Source organism: Lacerta agilis, chromosome 11 (genome assembly GCF_009819535.1).
Source record: "Lacerta agilis isolate rLacAgi1 chromosome 11, rLacAgi1.pri, whole genome shotgun sequence".
Classification (NCBI taxonomy): domain Eukaryota; kingdom Metazoa; phylum Chordata; class Lepidosauria; order Squamata; family Lacertidae; genus Lacerta; species Lacerta agilis.
In genome coordinates, this window is record NC_046322.1 from 45814628 (window position 1) to 45832158 (window position 17531).

At 39.6% G+C, this 17531-nt stretch overlaps 2 protein-coding genes across 4 annotated transcripts in view; both read left to right on the forward strand.

The window, feature by feature from the left end:
• Positions 1-779: 779 nt before the first annotated feature.
• Positions 780-2281, forward strand: LOC117055066 (gonadotropin-releasing hormone receptor-like). The gene has a single exon (XM_033164402.1). It carries the CDS (start codon positions 1235-1237, stop codon positions 2237-2239), a length of 1005 nt encoding a protein of 334 aa, XP_033020293.1. The 5' UTR covers positions 780-1234; the 3' UTR covers positions 2240-2281.
• A 5918-nt stretch (positions 2282-8199) lies between these two features.
• Positions 8200-17531, forward strand: part of SNCAIP (synuclein alpha interacting protein) — a 56217-nt gene continuing 46885 nt past the window's right edge. For 2 of the 3 annotated variants that reach the window (XM_033163934.1, XM_033163935.1), the window contains exons 1-2: positions 8200-8325; positions 16523-16595. In XM_033163934.1, the coding sequence (XP_033019825.1) occupies positions 8266-8325; positions 16523-16595 (133 nt within the window). In that variant the 5' untranslated portion in view covers positions 8200-8265. The remainder of the gene's footprint in view (positions 8326-16522; positions 16596-17531) is intronic. The other variant, XM_033163936.1, reaches the window with a different exon arrangement.

Genomic DNA, 17531 nt, shown 5'->3' on the forward strand with positions numbered 1-17531 from the left:
TAGTTGAATACAACCCACAGTGTAGAAAGTCAAGGAGCGTCGCTGCCCTTATACAAGCTCCACTGTTGATTCTTAAATATTCCACTCAGCATTTTGGCAGAGGTTTTCCTTGTAGTGAAGTCACCTGGAGATAAAAATCTGAAAATGGATATTGAAATATATCTCACTAAACTATGTACTTTGAGTGTAAAAGCCTACAAAATGCAGATTTTAGAATAAAATACATTAAAAGGCATATTTCCTGAAGAAAAAATATTCAAAAAATGCAAAAAATAATGTATGTGTTTTAAAAAATCACAGATGTTGAAATGAGACAGAATGAACTTAAGAATTAACTCATGTAAATTTGACTGGGACTCCAAATAGGCTGATCTGTTCTTCCCCACCTTGCACCCATTGCCTCTTTTGTCTATGGTAAAATCAGTGCTTTTTTTCTAGAAAAAGAGGTGCCTGAACTTACCATGAATGCCTCCATTGCTCTCTTATAATGGCAATGGCGCCCACCTGAGAGGTGCTGGAACTGAGTTGCCGTGAGTTTCAGATTTAAAAAAAAAGTCCTGGGTAAAATTACGTTTCCAAGGAAATGGAAAGAATTACAACAAGTTTGGCTTCTGCAGTAGTTAAGCTTTTGTCAGTTCTTTTTCGCCCCTTTAATGTATGTATTCAATGGTTATTTAATAAGTAAGCTTTATTTCCCCTGACAAGATTTTCAGTTGGCACAGACTAAAATATAACTTTTGTACATGTATATATATATATATATATGGACTGTATTTCAGAATAAAGATAGTAAAAAGCAACTTTTAAAAGAAATACCTATAAACTTTCAATTTGTTTTCATAGGGCTTTCTAGATTTCTTTTACCTTATGTCTGGGAGATTTGTTATATTATTCGCTGGAAAGATCTGCATCTTGAGATCTGTTTTTAAGCCAGCAGGCTTCCAGGTTGTTGCCATATTTCTGTACCCTTTCATTAAATGTTGCTCATGTGATTGTTCGTAACGATGGCACCACATGAGACAAATAAAGGTCACTTGAGTGCATGTGCTTAAACAACATTGGCTTGGCTTTGTTTTTCAGTTTTGTGCACTGTGAAGAGACTGATTACTGTATATGCCTTTCTCTGGCATGATACATAATATGAACATTCGCCAGGAAGGGAAAAGCCTTTGAACTTGGGAATCATTTTTGTGAGGCTTCTGAAAGTCCAAAAGCTTTGCGGATCAGATTAGTTATGGAGAAACTTAGTTGGCTAAGGGACACGGACCTGTGTGTCGGCACATTGGAGATTGTCGCCTGCGCTATTGTGATTGCCATCAGTGTTCCTGGAAATATATTGTTGATTTTCTGCACAAGGAGATGCATCAATGACCAGTTGCGAACCTCATTCACACTTATTTTCAGTCTTGCATGGGTAAATCTTATACACAACTTGGCGGTGAATGTATTGAAGATTGTTTATGCCTCTGCTGTGGCGTTGGATTCAGCCGGCTGCAAAGTTCTCGTGTTCCTAACAAATTTTACTACTTCTGAAGCCATATGGTTCACATTATATATTGCTTTGCTCTACTGTTTTAAATTGTGCCGAGTGGTGCATCCACCAGTTGAGTCTGCATGCAGAAAGCATTTGACGTGTCACATGGTGCTGATTTCTACTCTCTGGGTTGCTGGCACTGCAGTGTCCTGTCCACTGTTACTGTATACAGGGAGGACTGAAAAGCTGTATACAGAAAATGAAACTAACCAGCAACTTAGCAACGTGATATATGCTGAATGTAAGACGGAATACAGAAATGACCTGATGGAGATTTTGTACGGAAAAATCTTCCTAGTGGCTATTGATCTTCTTCCGCTGCTAATTATGCTCCTCGCTGGATTCCGAATAGTATACCTCCTTTGGAAACACAAGATGGCAACGTGTGGTGGCATATGGATTGGGGGCGATGCTACTGAACTTGAGGTCGTCAGGGCATGTAAACTTATTCTGTTATTAATATTCCTTATTATTTCTCTCTGGGTATCCTACTTCAGCCTGGTTTACTGCCTGAAGAAATTTAGATCTTATTACTTTGGTCCACCAGTCCTGACTGTCCTGTCTTCAGGATACTCAGTTATCAGCCCTTATGTGCTTATGTTGTTTAATTACAAGCTAATAGTGAGGATAAGGTGCTTCTGCTGCAAGAGCAAGAAGAAACCAGTAACTGTGTCAGCTATCGCTCCTGTGTCCCCATATGCCTAGCAGCCAGAATTCTTTTGCAAAAGAACTCTGAAGAAAGAATGTGGGAATTGGAAACAAGGACAATGTCTATTTTTATTATATAATGATATACATATATTTTATTATGAGCTCCCTCCCCAACCTGCAATCCAATGGATTAGGCATGGCGTCAATTCCAGCAGGTGTTCTGGCATCTCTCAGGTGGGTGCCATTGCCATTCTAAGAGAACAAGAGAGGTGTTCATAGTGAGTTCTGGAGCACCCCTTTTTCTTAAAAAAATAAAAAAATAGCACTGGTTTTCAAGGCATACATGACTATGGCTAGGTCAGATCTCACCGTACCGTTCTACTCAGAAACACTTCAGCTGCAGAGATATTCTGCCCCTAGTTGGGGACACAGCATCAGTTCATGTATGTGCTGGTTGTGGAGGCAATTAACATGGCTGGGCATCACCTAGCAGATCTTCTTCTCTCTGGCATTCCTGTGTTGCTGTTTGGTGTCAGCACCCTGGAGCTGCATTCTCCTGCTCACCCATGATTGACAGGTGGCATGGAGCCTTGGTGCCATTGCCCAACCTCTGCAAAAGTGTGCAGTCATTGGGCCCATGATTTATAATCAAAACGTATCCTAAAATGTGCTTTATAATGTGCAAGGCGTGGATTATGTATAGAATGGATTATGATAGCCGCATCTGTTTCATTCTATTTTGGAATGTAAGTAATGTGATTTCCCCCAAAGCCTTAAACGCCTATTTAAGTGGCTATATATTTTATGCTGTAATGTGTTGCACAAGTAAAGCAATAAAGTATTTTATATTACATTGATATATTTTTTGCTCTTTCTTAAAGTGGAAATACATTTTTATCGCAAATTTAGATAAAATAATATGGGTACATAAATAATTAATAAAGTAATAAAGAGCTGCAATTTCCTTCCCAGAGACGTTCTGTAAGCTATTGATTATAGCATTATTTTCATAACTTGGGCACTATAGCATTTATTTGTGATTGACCTTTGTTCGGTAAATTATCCCCACCCTCCCCGAACAGAAATATTCTGCTTGATTTCTAACAATCGCTGTGTCATTCACAAGCAACCAGAGTTTCCACAAACAAATTCCCCTCTGTGGGTTCAGATGATAACAGGGATACCAGTATTCTGTCTCAGGAGGTCGCAGTACAAACAGTCTAAGTGTGTGTAGGAGGGATGGGCAAGAGTTCTGGTTCTGCAGGGCACGCCAGGCAAGGCAAGTTCCATTCCCAGCAAAGCAATTACTGTACAGGCAAAGTTCAGTTCCCAACACAGAAAAGCTATGCAAAGTTCGAGTTTGAGGCAGCACCTTGGATAGCTCTGTGTGGAGCTCAGGGTAGAGATTCAGACAAAGAGGCCTGCATGTTGCTTCAGCAACAGATAACACTAGACTTCCGCAGGGCCTGTAAGACAGAGTTATTCCGCCTGGCCTTTAATCTAGCCTGATCCCCTATTCCTTTTCCCCTTCCCTTTTTTTCTGAAGAAACCATTCTGGGTCCCCACATTAAAATTCCTCCCTGGTCTCCCTACTGGCCTAGCATGACTAACCTGGCCAGTTAGCCCTGGTGATCCCACTGATGTTTGTTTTTATGCTGTTTTTAGCTGCTTTTTAAAGTTGTTTTAATCATTGTCTTATATCTGTTGTTAGCAGCCCTGAGCCCGGTTTTTGGATCGGGAAGGGCAGGGTAGAAATAAAATTATTATTATTATTATTATTATTATTATTATTATTATTATTATTATACAGGACTTCAGCTCAGACTTGAGGGTAAAGCGAGTAGTGAGTAGGGGTTTCTGGGAAAGCAGGGCTTGGTACTGGGAGCAATTCCTGCTCCAACTCTGACACGTCCTCTGATTCCATTGCTTCATCCTTTGATCTTGGGATGTAAGACCTTGGGTTCACGGAAGCCTTTTACGAAGGCTGATGAAAGGACAGCTTTTCCAAGCCAAGTGTGAATCGCCATCCAAAGCATCTATTTCTCTATTTGTAGTATAGGGTATGAAACAGTAACCTGAACAAATGCTCTTCAAATACATGATCTTTTTTCTTCTTTGCAGTTTAATTTTTAAATGCACAGGGGAAACCAGGCCCTGAAGCTTTGCTTTGAATATTGCTTCTGCTACTGAAATCCCTTTTGCTCTCATTGGAAACCCCCACCCCCACCCCACCTGGGTGAAAACATGAAGATTTCAACTCAAGAGAATGTTCTTAATCTTTCGGCAAGCTCAGTGCCACCAATGCTCCTTCCCTTCTGCCTAGGGCCAAAAAAAGCCTTCCTCCTGCAGTTGCTGGATCAGATGAGTTACTTGCCAGTAGAGAAAGACTCTGCTGTCATGATGGAACCTTGGTTGAGGACCAAACAAACATACCACGTGGGAATTACAAAACGGATATCCTTCAATCTTTTTTCACGCTTGCAAAACAGTTACAGGGTGCTGCTGATTTGATTTGGTATGAGTATTTTTTGGGGGGGGAATCAATTCCCCAGTCTAAATTGTCCCCATGGAAGTTGCTGCGTGCATCGTTGAAGCAAGGTGGTGAATACATGTGCCATACAAGTCATTGCCCCCCCCCCACTAGGGCAGGGAGGATCATTCTAGGTGTCGGAAATGGTGTTAAGTGAAAGGATTAATGTCCCGCTGCTGGTGCCAGACCTCCTGTGCCACAGGAACCTAGGAAGCAGCCTAGTCATACCATTGGTCTGTCTAGCTCAGTATTGCCTGTGTCCAATGGCAGCACTGCCCTAGCCCTGCCAGCGGATGCCAGGGATCAAATCTCAGACCTTGAGAATACAAAGCATGTGCTCTACATTTGAGCTGCAGCTGTTAATATGAATAGTTTAACCATAACCCATTTTACTGTCAACTCCTCGTCTGCATATCCTGGCCCTCAGACCTAGCTGTTCACAACATTTAAATTGGCCAAATCTCCACTCATTTCCCTTGCATTGTGATTAAACACACGCAGAAAGGTTACAGAGACTCATAGCTGTTCCTTTACCATTGTTAGATGTGATTGTTTAGTTCCTTGAACATACTTCCTGTTGCCTTGTAGCTGCAAAGGATACACAATTGCAGGACAAAAACACCCTTAAGGTTGATTATACTTGTACCAACAAGCAATGTCTTCTAAATTAATAGTAAATTTCATTCACATTGTTGATGTAAATTTAGTCCTTTGAAAATGAGGGTCAGTTCACCCAGTTGCTGGGTGCAAATCCTGTGTATGTTGCAGAGCAGCTGGCTTGAAATCCTGCGGGCAGTTTTCCCACAGGGATCTGGTCAGCCACTGTGAGAATGGGATGCTGGACTAGATGGGCCATTGCCTGATCCAGCAAGCTCTTCTTCTGCTCTAAATTCTGTGTACAGTATGTTGTGAATCAGAAAAAAACTGTAGTATGTGGTGAGAAGTTTGTGCACGTATGCCCAAATCCCTGTGGCAGCTTAACAACACTTTAGTGTTGCTTCCGCAAGCCTCAAGGCCTAGGTGCTTCCCTTCCCTTCTCATCTGGTGTGTGAGGAGGAAGAAAGCTTTCACTTCCATTTTCAATTAACCAGGGTTACTTGTTACAGCCAAGCCTGGACACTCTGGTTTAGGGAAACAATCCAAGATCATAAACCATGGTTTAAAGATAGTCAAGGTCAAACTCAGTTTGGGTTTGGATATAATGAGTAGGCATGGTTAGTTCAAAATAGAACCAAAGCTTTCAGTAATCTCACAGCCATGTGAGAGGAAAGCAGAGGAAAGCGTGGAGCCCACAAGCCCAAAACTCATACACTTAATAGTAAATAATAATTTACTGTTGTGTCCGAACAGCAACAGTGCTTCTTACTCTGTACCATCACCTTTCATGTCTGCATTAGACTTTCTGGGCAATTCAGTTTTAGGTAGGCTCTTAAAAGATGGTTTCATAGCTAACCTTACTGACCCAATTATACTTTAATTGGTACAGCCTGAGTCAAAGCTTACGAGCAAGTATTTCAGAATGTACCTTTTGAGTTCAAACAGGGTTGCCACAATACAGAAAAAACCAAGGAAAATGGAAATGGAAGGAAAGGTCATGTAGTCCCGAAACACCACTTTCACTCTTGATTAAAATCCGTGCTTAGAGTGAAGTGCAGAAGTGAGGTTTATAAGAGTTGTGATTTTAGTCCCGTCCCCCTTCTAGGGTGGAAAAGAGCCCTGGAATGGCCATTTAAAAACAGAGAGGATGAGCAAACAACTGGGCACACTTGAGTGATATGCTTCTTCACGGAAGAAATCAGCTTTGAGAGTGCCTAGTGTCCTGCCACCGTTGGAGCTTCTGAAAAGCAGAATTGTGCAAGGACCGCTTCACTGAAGACTTCCAAAGAATAGTGTCCGCTGTATGTCTTCCTCAATGAAGCATGGAGGACACTTTGAAAAATAAATCACCAAGCCATATGCAAGGCTCTTGTAAGCAAGAACCATGATGCTTGAATGCCATTTTTAATATATAAAAAAGTCTTATGGCTGTGTACTTTGTGGTTTGTTTGTTTTTTAAGTCTCACACTTGTGTTGCCAGAGTTTGTGACTGGTGCACAGTGTGTATTTGTTAAGTTTGTAACACTCCCATGTAGCATTTTCTCAAGAAGACAGTTTACATGCACCTTCAGCATTCAAACTTGACTTGGCCATGTTGTGGACACAAAAAGTTCTTTCATATCAAACCATTACTTTTAGTAAAATTGTTATAGATGCAAACCATCTGGCCAAGCAGCCTATTTTTTGTCCAAACCCTGGATCCTAATCCAGATACCGGTAGATCTCTGTTCAGAAGCCCCTAAATATTTAACCCTCTGGTTAATTGTGCAACTACGAAGCTGGGCTGCAGGGAACAGATTAGGACATTTCTAGGCCTTGAGAAGAATATTGCTGGACAGTCTCTTGAGTTTGTATGACCAAGCTTCCGGAAATTCCCTGATTTGAATGCTTACACTTGAAGCTTAGAAAGAGGTTTTTTAATGTATTATCTGTAAGCCAAGAGTGTGCATCAAGAACCCTCAAAAACCTAGTTGATCCTGAATAGAACTGAGGCAAATTCAGACATTCTTCAATAGGCAGATGGCATCTACCGGTAGTTCTGTTTCTCTGTGTTATCTGCATCAGATGAAGCTGTGCAGATGCTTAATCAGTATCTGGGGCTGGTAATGGGCTGGATGAGGCTCATTAAACCAAACTGACAAGTTGGAGGTGCTGTGACTTTATAGTTCCTTGGACCAGAAAATATGAAGGTGACATGTTTTAGATGTGATTGCACCCCCCTAAAAGACTGCAACTAGTGCAAAGTGCAGCAGCCAGAGTTTTGAGAGGCCTTTCTGCATGAAACAAAATTACAACAGTCTTTAAAGAACTGCCCTGGCTACCTATTTAGCACTGAACCTTCTTGGTTATACCATCTTTGAATGAGCTCAGAGGAACCAAGTTTCTTGGCATTAGCACACCAGTTTAGGAACATCCTTTCCCTTGAGGTTTTGGTTGGTGTCTGTACTTCTTCTGGTAGAAGCTGAAGACATCCCTGTTCTGCCAGACATTTCACACATGATTTTATTAGGCCCGCACTGGGACAGACAGATGTTCTGAGATCTCTTTTTCTCCCCTCTGTTTCAATTGAATGGTGTTTTTTTTTGCTTTTATTGTATTATAATTTGTTTCTACAGGCTCTGAAATCTCCCTTGATGAAGGAAGGAACAGAAATCTAGGGCGATATTACCTCTAGTACAATGGGACTCCTCTCTCTCCTCCATCTGTGTGCACCTGCATCCTCTGCAATTCTGTTCCATGGGATTAGGGCAACCCCAAAACACATTTAGGGGCTGTGGAAGGAGAGAACAGGAAAGTCCCATTACACTAGCAGTCATTATTGCACTAACAGGACTTAGTGCTATGTTGAATACAACCCCTAGTAAGTGTACAGTGTTAATGCTTGTCTTTCTTTTTTCTCTTTTAAATAGGACTTTTCTTATCCAACAAAGCCAATGAAGATGTGCATAGCAGAATGATGGAAGCACCTGAATACCTGGATTTGGATGAAATAGATTTTAGTGATGATATATCTGTAAGTTATCAGGCTTTTCTTTTCTTTTTCTTCTCTGCTGAATGAAAGGCAGTCTTTCTGTTGTTTTGGTTTTCGGCTTAAATTTTCCATCAGTTTCACCAAATGAGTGGAAAGCCTGAAAAAGAGAAAAGTAAGGCATGGTGGGATTTTTTTTAAATATTATGGGGTGTCTTAGGGCACTATTTTGTCCTTAATGCTAGTTTGCATCTATATTAAGCCATTGAGACAGCTACAACCATTCCTGGACCAAGATAGCTTGATCATTGTGGTCCTGGCAATGGTTACCTCAAGACGGGATTGCTCCAATGTGTTCTATGTGGGACTTAGAGCCCTTGGGCTTAGCCTGGAAGTCGCAGTTAGTGTGGAATGAAGATTGTTGACTTGGGGTATCCTCTTGATACCATGGTATCTGCTGAAGGAGCTGCACTAACTGCTGAGATGTTCCAGAAGCATGCAGTGTTGTGTAAGTCTTCATGACAGATTGTGGACAGCTCATATCACTGAAGCCATGGCACACGACATGCCAATATTCTGTTTTTAGGGTTAAGTTCAATTAATGCAACAGGAGATTCAGTTGCGGTACTGATGGGTTGGTAGAATAGTACCTGCCATGAAACACACACACACACACACAAACACACACACGACTTAAAAACCTACTTCAAATATTATTTAAGGCCTGATTGTGCTCTTCTGAAATACCTGGGTAAATCCAAAACAAAATAATATAAAATATTTAAAAAATTCCTTCCAGTAGTACCTTAGAGACCAACTAAGTTTCTTCTACCTAAGGTGCTACTGGAAGGGATTTTTTTATATTTTATATTTTATTTTGTTTTGACTATGGCAGACCAACATGGCTACCTATCTGTAACTGGGTAAATCCAGTTGCAATATATCCACTTGGGCCCAGGCTAGTCTTGAAAAGTCATCAGCAGTACACACATTCAAATGTGCAATAATCCAAAGCACTCCAAAAGCAGTGCTGCCACCCATTCCAAGAATAACTTTGCATTAAGCACAGGGTATGGATGACATATGATGCCCTGGTTGTGAATCTGCTTAAAGTATGCAACTTTTCTCTGATGAAAAGTTCGATGATGATGATGATGATGATGATAAACAACTTTACTATTTATAACCTACCCATCTGACTGGATTGCCACTCTGGGTGGCTTCCAACATATATAAAACATAATAAAACACTAAAAAAACTTCCCTATAGCGGGCTGCCTTCAGATGGCTCGGGAGTTGGATAACTCCATACCTTCCAACATTTCTCTGATGAAAATAGGGACATCCTAAGGAAAAGCGGGACATTCTGGGAACAAATCAGAAACCGGAACAGCTTCTGTAAATCCAAGACTGTCCCTGGAAAATAGGGAGACTTGGAGGCTCTGGGATGGATCAGTTTCATAACTTAATAATGTGATCCTAGCAATGTCTACTCACATTGGGGCTGACTCCCAGGTAAATCAGGTTACGACTGCAGCCTAAGCCTTGTAGTGCTTATATTGCTATTACTATAATTTCCAAATATGGAAAGCCTAGGAGATAAAATTGAACTGCACTCTGAATAAACAACACTTCCCATATATTTCTGCTGCTCTTACATTTTCCTATTTTATACCCCCTATTTCACACTACTTCCTAGAATCTACAAAGGTTAACAGTTCTGAGAGCGTATTATACCAATCTCTAAGGGAAGTTAAGGATCCATTTAAGCCAGCAATATGCCTGGAGGATCTGAATACAGTAATCAATTGTGATGCCATTATTAAAATGCTATCATTCTATGGTGCATACTTTGCAATTCTTACCGAAACTAATGATGCAGCTTATTCCAATGTCCCTAATGAGATCTTGACTATAGGTTATTCTATTTTATGAATACCAATAAAAGCTCCAAACCAAATATGTGTTAAATGGCTAATTAGCGAGGGAATTGGACATATGATTGCTGAATTTATGTTTTATTCTGGCCTTTATAGGGATATTGTTCATTTTTAAAAGTTTCGGCTGCTTTATTCAGAAGTCATTTTCTCCTAAATTGTATTTTAAACTTTGACTATCTTTATGCAGATTATTAATGAAGGCAGGCTAAGATTGCAAATTCATTAGACTGTGATCTAATCTCAAAAGAATAATTTATTTGAGGTAACTGTGCTTTTTATCACTGTGGGGTATAGGGACATGTCCCAGAGCATATTTCTAGACTCAGTTTTATAGCAGCATAAAACAAAGAAGGTGTAACCTCTTCTTGACTTTCCCATTGTGCCTCAATAATTACCTTTAGTGTCAGTTTCAGAAATGGGTTAATAATGAATGGTGTGAAATGCAGCAGACCATTCTGATTTTTCTTTTTAAAAAAATGCTTAATACATAAGAAAAGTATTATTCTTAATTTTCAGCTTCCACTATCACAGGCAAGATTAGCTTGTAATGAAAATACAGGTCTGAATAATAAACTTCAGGCTGCTATCAGTTAGATTAAAGAACAGTTTCTGTTACTTTTGATGAAACATTGCACTCTCTCTAATGTGTCATCATTGAGTTCTGTAAATAAAATCCATGCCATTTGCATTCTGGTCCCACTGAGTAGACTTCATTCTGGGGTATAGATATGTTCTGTCACGTTTATTCATGTTTTGTTCGAAAGTTGCAAATTCACAGATTTGCAGGGAAATAACAGCAGAGCTGAAACCGGCAGCAACATTCAATCACGACTCCTTCCAAAAACATTCCAACTACTTCCAAAAAAACATTCTTGTCTGGTTCCTGATAATTTGTCATGCGCTACCTTACTGCCGCTAACCTATCTTTGTAAAGTTGCATACTGTTGAATTGTAAGGATACAAGCTTGATTTCTGTGGGTTCTGGGCACCATTGAAATTCATTAATTTTAAAGCACTTACCTTTGCTTAGAGTCTGCCAAATGTTTGTTTCAGCATCTAGTGCACAATTGGAAATAGTAATAAATAGTAGCTGAACAACCAAAATAATAACCTAAAATGTCAGTGGGTGGTATTCAGCTAAGTTTAGCTCAGAGTAAACCAACTGAAATTAATGAGCATGACTAAGTTAGGTCCATTCATCTGAATAGGTCTACCTTGAGTAAAACTTTATTCAGTGTCTGCTGTGCCTAGACATTGTCTATACTAGACCTGCTGTTTCTTCCTTTGATGATGAGATACCGAGCTTCACCCAAATGTTCAGTTAAATAAAATTGTGGTGCAGACGTAGCCAATGTGGTGCCTTCTAGGTGTTGTTATAAGAAGGTGAGAGGATCCTGCTGGTTTAAGCCAGTACCCCACCTAGTCCAGTATCCTGTCTCACAGAGGCAAACCAGATGCCTGGTTTCCCTAAACCAAAAGCCGGACCTGAACACAATAGCACTTTCCTTTCCTGCCGTTTCCAGAAGCATACCACCACTCACTGCAAAGATAGAACGTATCCATCAGAATTAGTCACCATTGGATAATCACTCCCATCATCCCTGACAATTGGCTCAGCTTGTTTGGAGCTGATGGGAGCTGTTGTCTATCAGCATCTGGGAAGGTACCACGTTGGCTATAGTGTGTCTCAATAATAAGATGAAACAGGTACAGAAAATGTAATATTTAAAACTTAATGGCAAGACTGATCAGTAGCCACTCTCCATGGAACAAAGACAGCAGCCAAGGAAAGAAGTGTTCTCTGTTAGTAGCTTGGGAAAGAAGTGAGTAATGTTTTCTCTTGGCGCCTTAGTAGTTTTTCTCAGCTGAAAATCCTGTTCATCGTATTGCTAGAAAAGGCAGAAATTTCAAGCGTTCATATTTTGTTTTGGGACAGGAGCTGAGCAGGAGGAAATCTGCTACTGCAATCAAACACACACCATTAAAAGCACAATCAAATTTATAGCATGATTAATAGATTTTTCGTAGGGAACTGAATATATTTTAATGCTGTTAAAAATGGAATGGTTTGTCATTCCAGGAGAGAGAGGAAATAATATACAGAGGAAAACACTGGATTAACAAAACACATTTCAATGGGGTATAAAAAGCCTGCTTGGAATTGATTTGCCAATTGTGTAACAGTTCAACCTACCCCACCTGGCTTCAAGAAGTTGGCGTTTTCCTTTCTCTTTCTCCTGGTACCTTTTCACTGCTGGAATACAAAAATACATTGCTCAATATGTGTATGAACATGTGACGACATTTTTATTTCTTTAGTTTTAAGGTTTGTGAAATTTCTGGTACTGTTGTAAAAATTGGTGTATTGAACTCATCCTCTGTTGCTGGCTTCTGTTGTGTAGCATTTTATGGTTAGCTTTTTACAGTAAGCCACCCATTTAACTTTTGGCTGTTGGGTGATCCATAGAATAAGGATTTTTCTCAAGTGTTCTACAGCCTGGGTGTCAGGCCAAAGACTATTTCCCAACCTTCTTAGGAAAGAGAACTAGGATTTTATCATCAAAAAGTGGGCTTGTCCCACTGTTTGTTTGTTTGTTTGTATCTGGCCATTACCTCTCCTGGTATGGCATGGCCCATGATTCACCCCAGCTCAGGGTCTGAAGACCCTAAAAAAGGTTGCCCAGGCTTGCAGTCCTAAACACCAGGAATGGGGAACCTGTGCCCCTTCAGTTGCTGCTAAAATACAACTCCCATCATTCCTGATCAGTGGCTATGCCACTGCTTCACTACGGATATAAAACGTCTAGTAAATGGACTGTGCTCTCAGATTCTTAGTAAAAAGTCCCATAGACTTAGCAGTAGGCTCAGTCAGAGTCAGGTCAACAGAACCCAAGAACAAAAAAGGAAAGACAGCTAATGAAATATGGGTGTGCTAGGTAAAATCTGCGGAGTGACAGGCTAATTCAGCTTCATTTGAATCAGCCAAGTAAGTTATTTCTGTAACTGGTCACCTGAGACTGACTGAATCATTTGATTTTGACATATAATTGGCAAATTATCAGTTCCAACAGCAAAGCCACTCATAGAACAGTTCGGCTATTATGTGGGAAGCTACTGGAGTTTTCCAAGTAATTCAGTTTTCTCTGCCATGTCTAAATATATCCCTAAATTTAAGAACATTATATCACCATATAATCTCTAAAATATTATAATGTGTTGGTTTTTTCCTTTCCTACCTATGTCTTTTGGCTTTGCAGACTGCTGTTACTAATGTGCAGAAAGGTATTTATTGTCAAAGGTATAATGAGTACCTTTGGCACTGAGAACAGTGTTGGCATGAATTAACATTTTTGTGATGTGTAGCATTCAGTTTTGAAAGGGACCACGGGGATCGATATTAAATTACCTACAGAATTTTGTTTGTGGGAAAATTCTCTTTACAGTGCTGGATCATATGGGTGAGTGAAGGCATTCCACAAGTTTATGAAGAAATTATTGCTGCTTACTCAGACATTTGACATTGCTTTAAGAGTGAATCCAATGAATAGCTTGCTGATTAACATCAGGTGTGCCCCTTGCAGCAAATGCTGTGATAATACTTACTCTTTGAGAAACTGGTTTCTCCCCTGTACACATTTACTGTATAAGGAATAATTTCTGTAGGATCCTAACATTTCAGAGAATTACATATAGATAGAAATTTGAGTCTAACCATATGTTAGGTAAACTACACACACACACACACACACACACACACACACAGTGCTTTTTTCGGGGGGGTGTGCAGGGGTACACATACCCCTAAACATTTTGTGTATCTAAGTTTGGCCTCATTGAGGGGCAGTATTTCAATATGAGTAGGAAAATGAGATACACCTAAACATTTTTAAAGAAAAAAAAAACACTACACACACACACACACACACACACACACATACATGGGTGGCGCTGTGGTCTAAACCACTGAGCCTAGGGCTTGCCGATTGGAAGGTTGGCGGTTCGAATCCCCGTGATGGGGTGAGCTCCCGTTGCTCAGTCCCTGCTTCTGCCAACCTAGCAGTTCGAAAGCACGTCACAGTGCAAGTAGATAAATAGGTACCACTCCGGTGGGAAGGTAAACAACATTTCCATGTGCTGCTCTGGTTCACCAGAAGCGGCTTAGTCATGCTGGCCACATGACCCGGAAGCTGTATGCAGGTCTCCTTTTGCCTACTTGATTTATTTTCATCAGGGTGGTGGCATTGATTTGACGTCCTGGGATTGATCCATTTCCTGGGATTGATCCTTTGTGTTTCCAACCCAAGACTCATTGAAGAACATCTCATCCAGTTCAGCTTTGAAAAACAGCTTTGAAAAACTTTTTCATATTCTTCAGTGTGCAACCCTTACCGTTGTGGCAACAAAGAGTTGCTGCTCCGTGATTGGACTTATACTACGCATTGAACGGTTCATTAATTCAGTTTCTATAACGTTTATTGTATATGTAACTTGCTAAAATAGAGTTGTACATTTATCCACTCCATGTTTACAGTTTCTCCAGGCTTTGCCTTATACGTGGCACCTTAGCATGTTTGTTGTTTGAATGGTTACAAGTCTTATCTCCATTCTAGCTATTATTCTAGTACAGTAAAATTGGTTTTATGCTTACAAGCCAATTTATGGTGTTGTTGTTTTGTTGTACTATTATTACTGTCACCACATTTGATACTTTGTGTATACTTTGCTGTTTTAACCTGCAACCATGGGAGCATGTTAGTTTGGAAGTTCTCCTGGGCTCATTCACACCTTGGAAGTGTTGTCAATCATTATTCTTTTTTCTTTCTTAATAATTTTTAAAATTAATTTTCCACAGAAGTAACAAAAATAAAAAACAAACCATCACTAATACAACAACAACGAAAGAAAGAAAGAGAGAGAGAGAGAAATATACACAAAAATGATATCAAATCCATAAAATTAGATGACTTCCCTCTCCCCCCCCCCGGTTCCTTAAATTTTATTTTCAACTTCATATCATTTATACTCCAAATTATTTTTTACCTCAAATTTCCTATACTATCTCTCAAATTACAAGTGTTCTTAAAACCCTGCCAATGTATTAACCTGTTTACAATTCCTTTGCAAATACATAATAAACATTTCCCATTCTTTTTTAAAATTTCTTGTCATGATTTCTGAGCGTTCCAGTTAGTTTTGCCATTCCAGCATAGTGCATTAACTTGGTTTGCCAACCTCCTTTGTTCGGGACTGCTCCCTTTCTCCATCTTTCGGCTAACAGTATCCGGGCGGCCGCCGTAGCCTACATAAGCAATTTCTTCTGGTCTTTTGGAATCTCCGCTCCTACAATACCTAATAAAAAGGGCTTCTGGTTTTTTAACAAAGGTTAAAAAAAAGGTCCGTCGCTATTCTGTGGCTTTCCCCCATGACATTTCATTCTGGCAGATGAACCCACATATGTAAAAACAAAATGGGGATATAGGATATGAGCGTGTTTCTTTTTTCATTTGATATGTGTTAGTTTATTGAAGAATGAATTATGTATGTACCTGTATTTGCGTCTTTCCTCTCCTTTTTGTTTTCTTCTTTTCTTTTCTTTTTATTTAAGATTTAAATGGATTAATGAAATATATATATATTTATATTCTTTGTTCCTTTTTTCCCCTTTCGGTGCTTCTATCTTTATTTTTTTCTGATTTTTTTTATTATTATTTTAGTTCTTATTATACTTTTGTATTTCTCTATCTCCTTTTAAGTGTGTCAATCTCAATTTGAATGCATATATGTGCAATGTAAACAAATAAAAAAAATAAAAGAAAAAAGGATATGAATTTCTCACACTTATGTGGTCCCTCAGAATGTGGTGGACTCTATTTCATTGGAGGCTGAAAGGCCATCTGTCATGGATGCCTTAGCTGAGATTCCTGCATTGCAGGGGGTTAGACTAGATGGCCCTTGGGGTCCCCTCCAACTCTAAAATTCTACAATTCTATGTTTCTGTGACATACCACAGCTAGGGAGGTTTTGCTTCCATGACAGAGAAACTAGATGACTGATCTGCCAGGCTTTGTGGGTCAGATTGTTCTAAAAGATCCTTTGTTCACTATCTTCCTCTGGCGGCAGAGTGCAAATGTCCTTAAGTGGCACTTTTACGTTGTGTTGAGGCGGGGTAGCACCTTTGTTCTAACCCTCCAGCAGAGCACTGGGTAATATATTGCATCATTAAAATGAGGATTTTCCTTTACTCATAATGTGGTTAGATTTCGTAACAAAATTACTGAGCAAATGTGATTTTTGTTTTTCAGTATTCAGTAACTTCCCTCAAGACCATCCCAGAATTACGTAGGAAGTGTGACTCACAAAATGAAGACAGAACAGGTATGCTGCTCATTTCTGTTCTGCAATCGTCGTTTTTATAGGGAATTTTTGTTCAAGTAAAGACCGTGGCAGACTTTCTTCTTTAAGTGTCTTCTCCTTTTAAACTTTGGTATTTGTGTGATAGCTGTCTGGTAACAATGAGTTTCTTTCTCCCCTGTTGCTTTTTCTCTGAATTTCCTCTCTCTTAAGATGCCAGGTTATTAGCAGCAACAGCAATAACAACAAAAGTTCCATAAAAGGATTTGGCGGCACACAGATAAACGCAGGGTTTAACCTCAGCAGCTCCAAACCACAGTATATGCAACAATTTACTGAAAAAAAACCGAGAAACCATTAGTGACAAGACATAATGATGTAGGCGCCAATGAAAAAATGTTGGATACATTTACTACCCATATGGTCATGACCAGTTTGAGGCATGATGTTTTGCCAAATTCTGAAACTCTATCAAGGATGCTACAAGATAGAATCTACTCTCAGGCATACTGTAACAGTTAAGATGAAAGCAAAGTTTTTGCGTTTAATAGTGTAAACTAAATGAAGAGCCATGGCACACAGATGAGAACCAGCTGGAGACCTTTTCTCCCCTACTGACAAAAAAAGTGCATTCAGTGTTGTTTTTCACTTTGTAAATCGGATTAAGGCTCTTTTGTTTCTGTCTTCAGCACGGAGCAAAACTATACTGGTGAGAGTGACATCTCTGCATTGCACTCTGAAAATTTCATTGTGCTTACATCAAATGGTAATTTCATTAATATAAACAAAATTAAAAATTAAAAAATCCTTACAGTAGCACCTTAGAGACCAACTAAGTTTGTTCTTGGTATGAGCTTTCGTGTGCATGCACACTTCTTCAGATACACACGAAAGCTCATACCAAGAACAAACTTAGTTGGTCTCTAAGGTGCTACTGTAAGGATTTTTTTAAATTTTTTG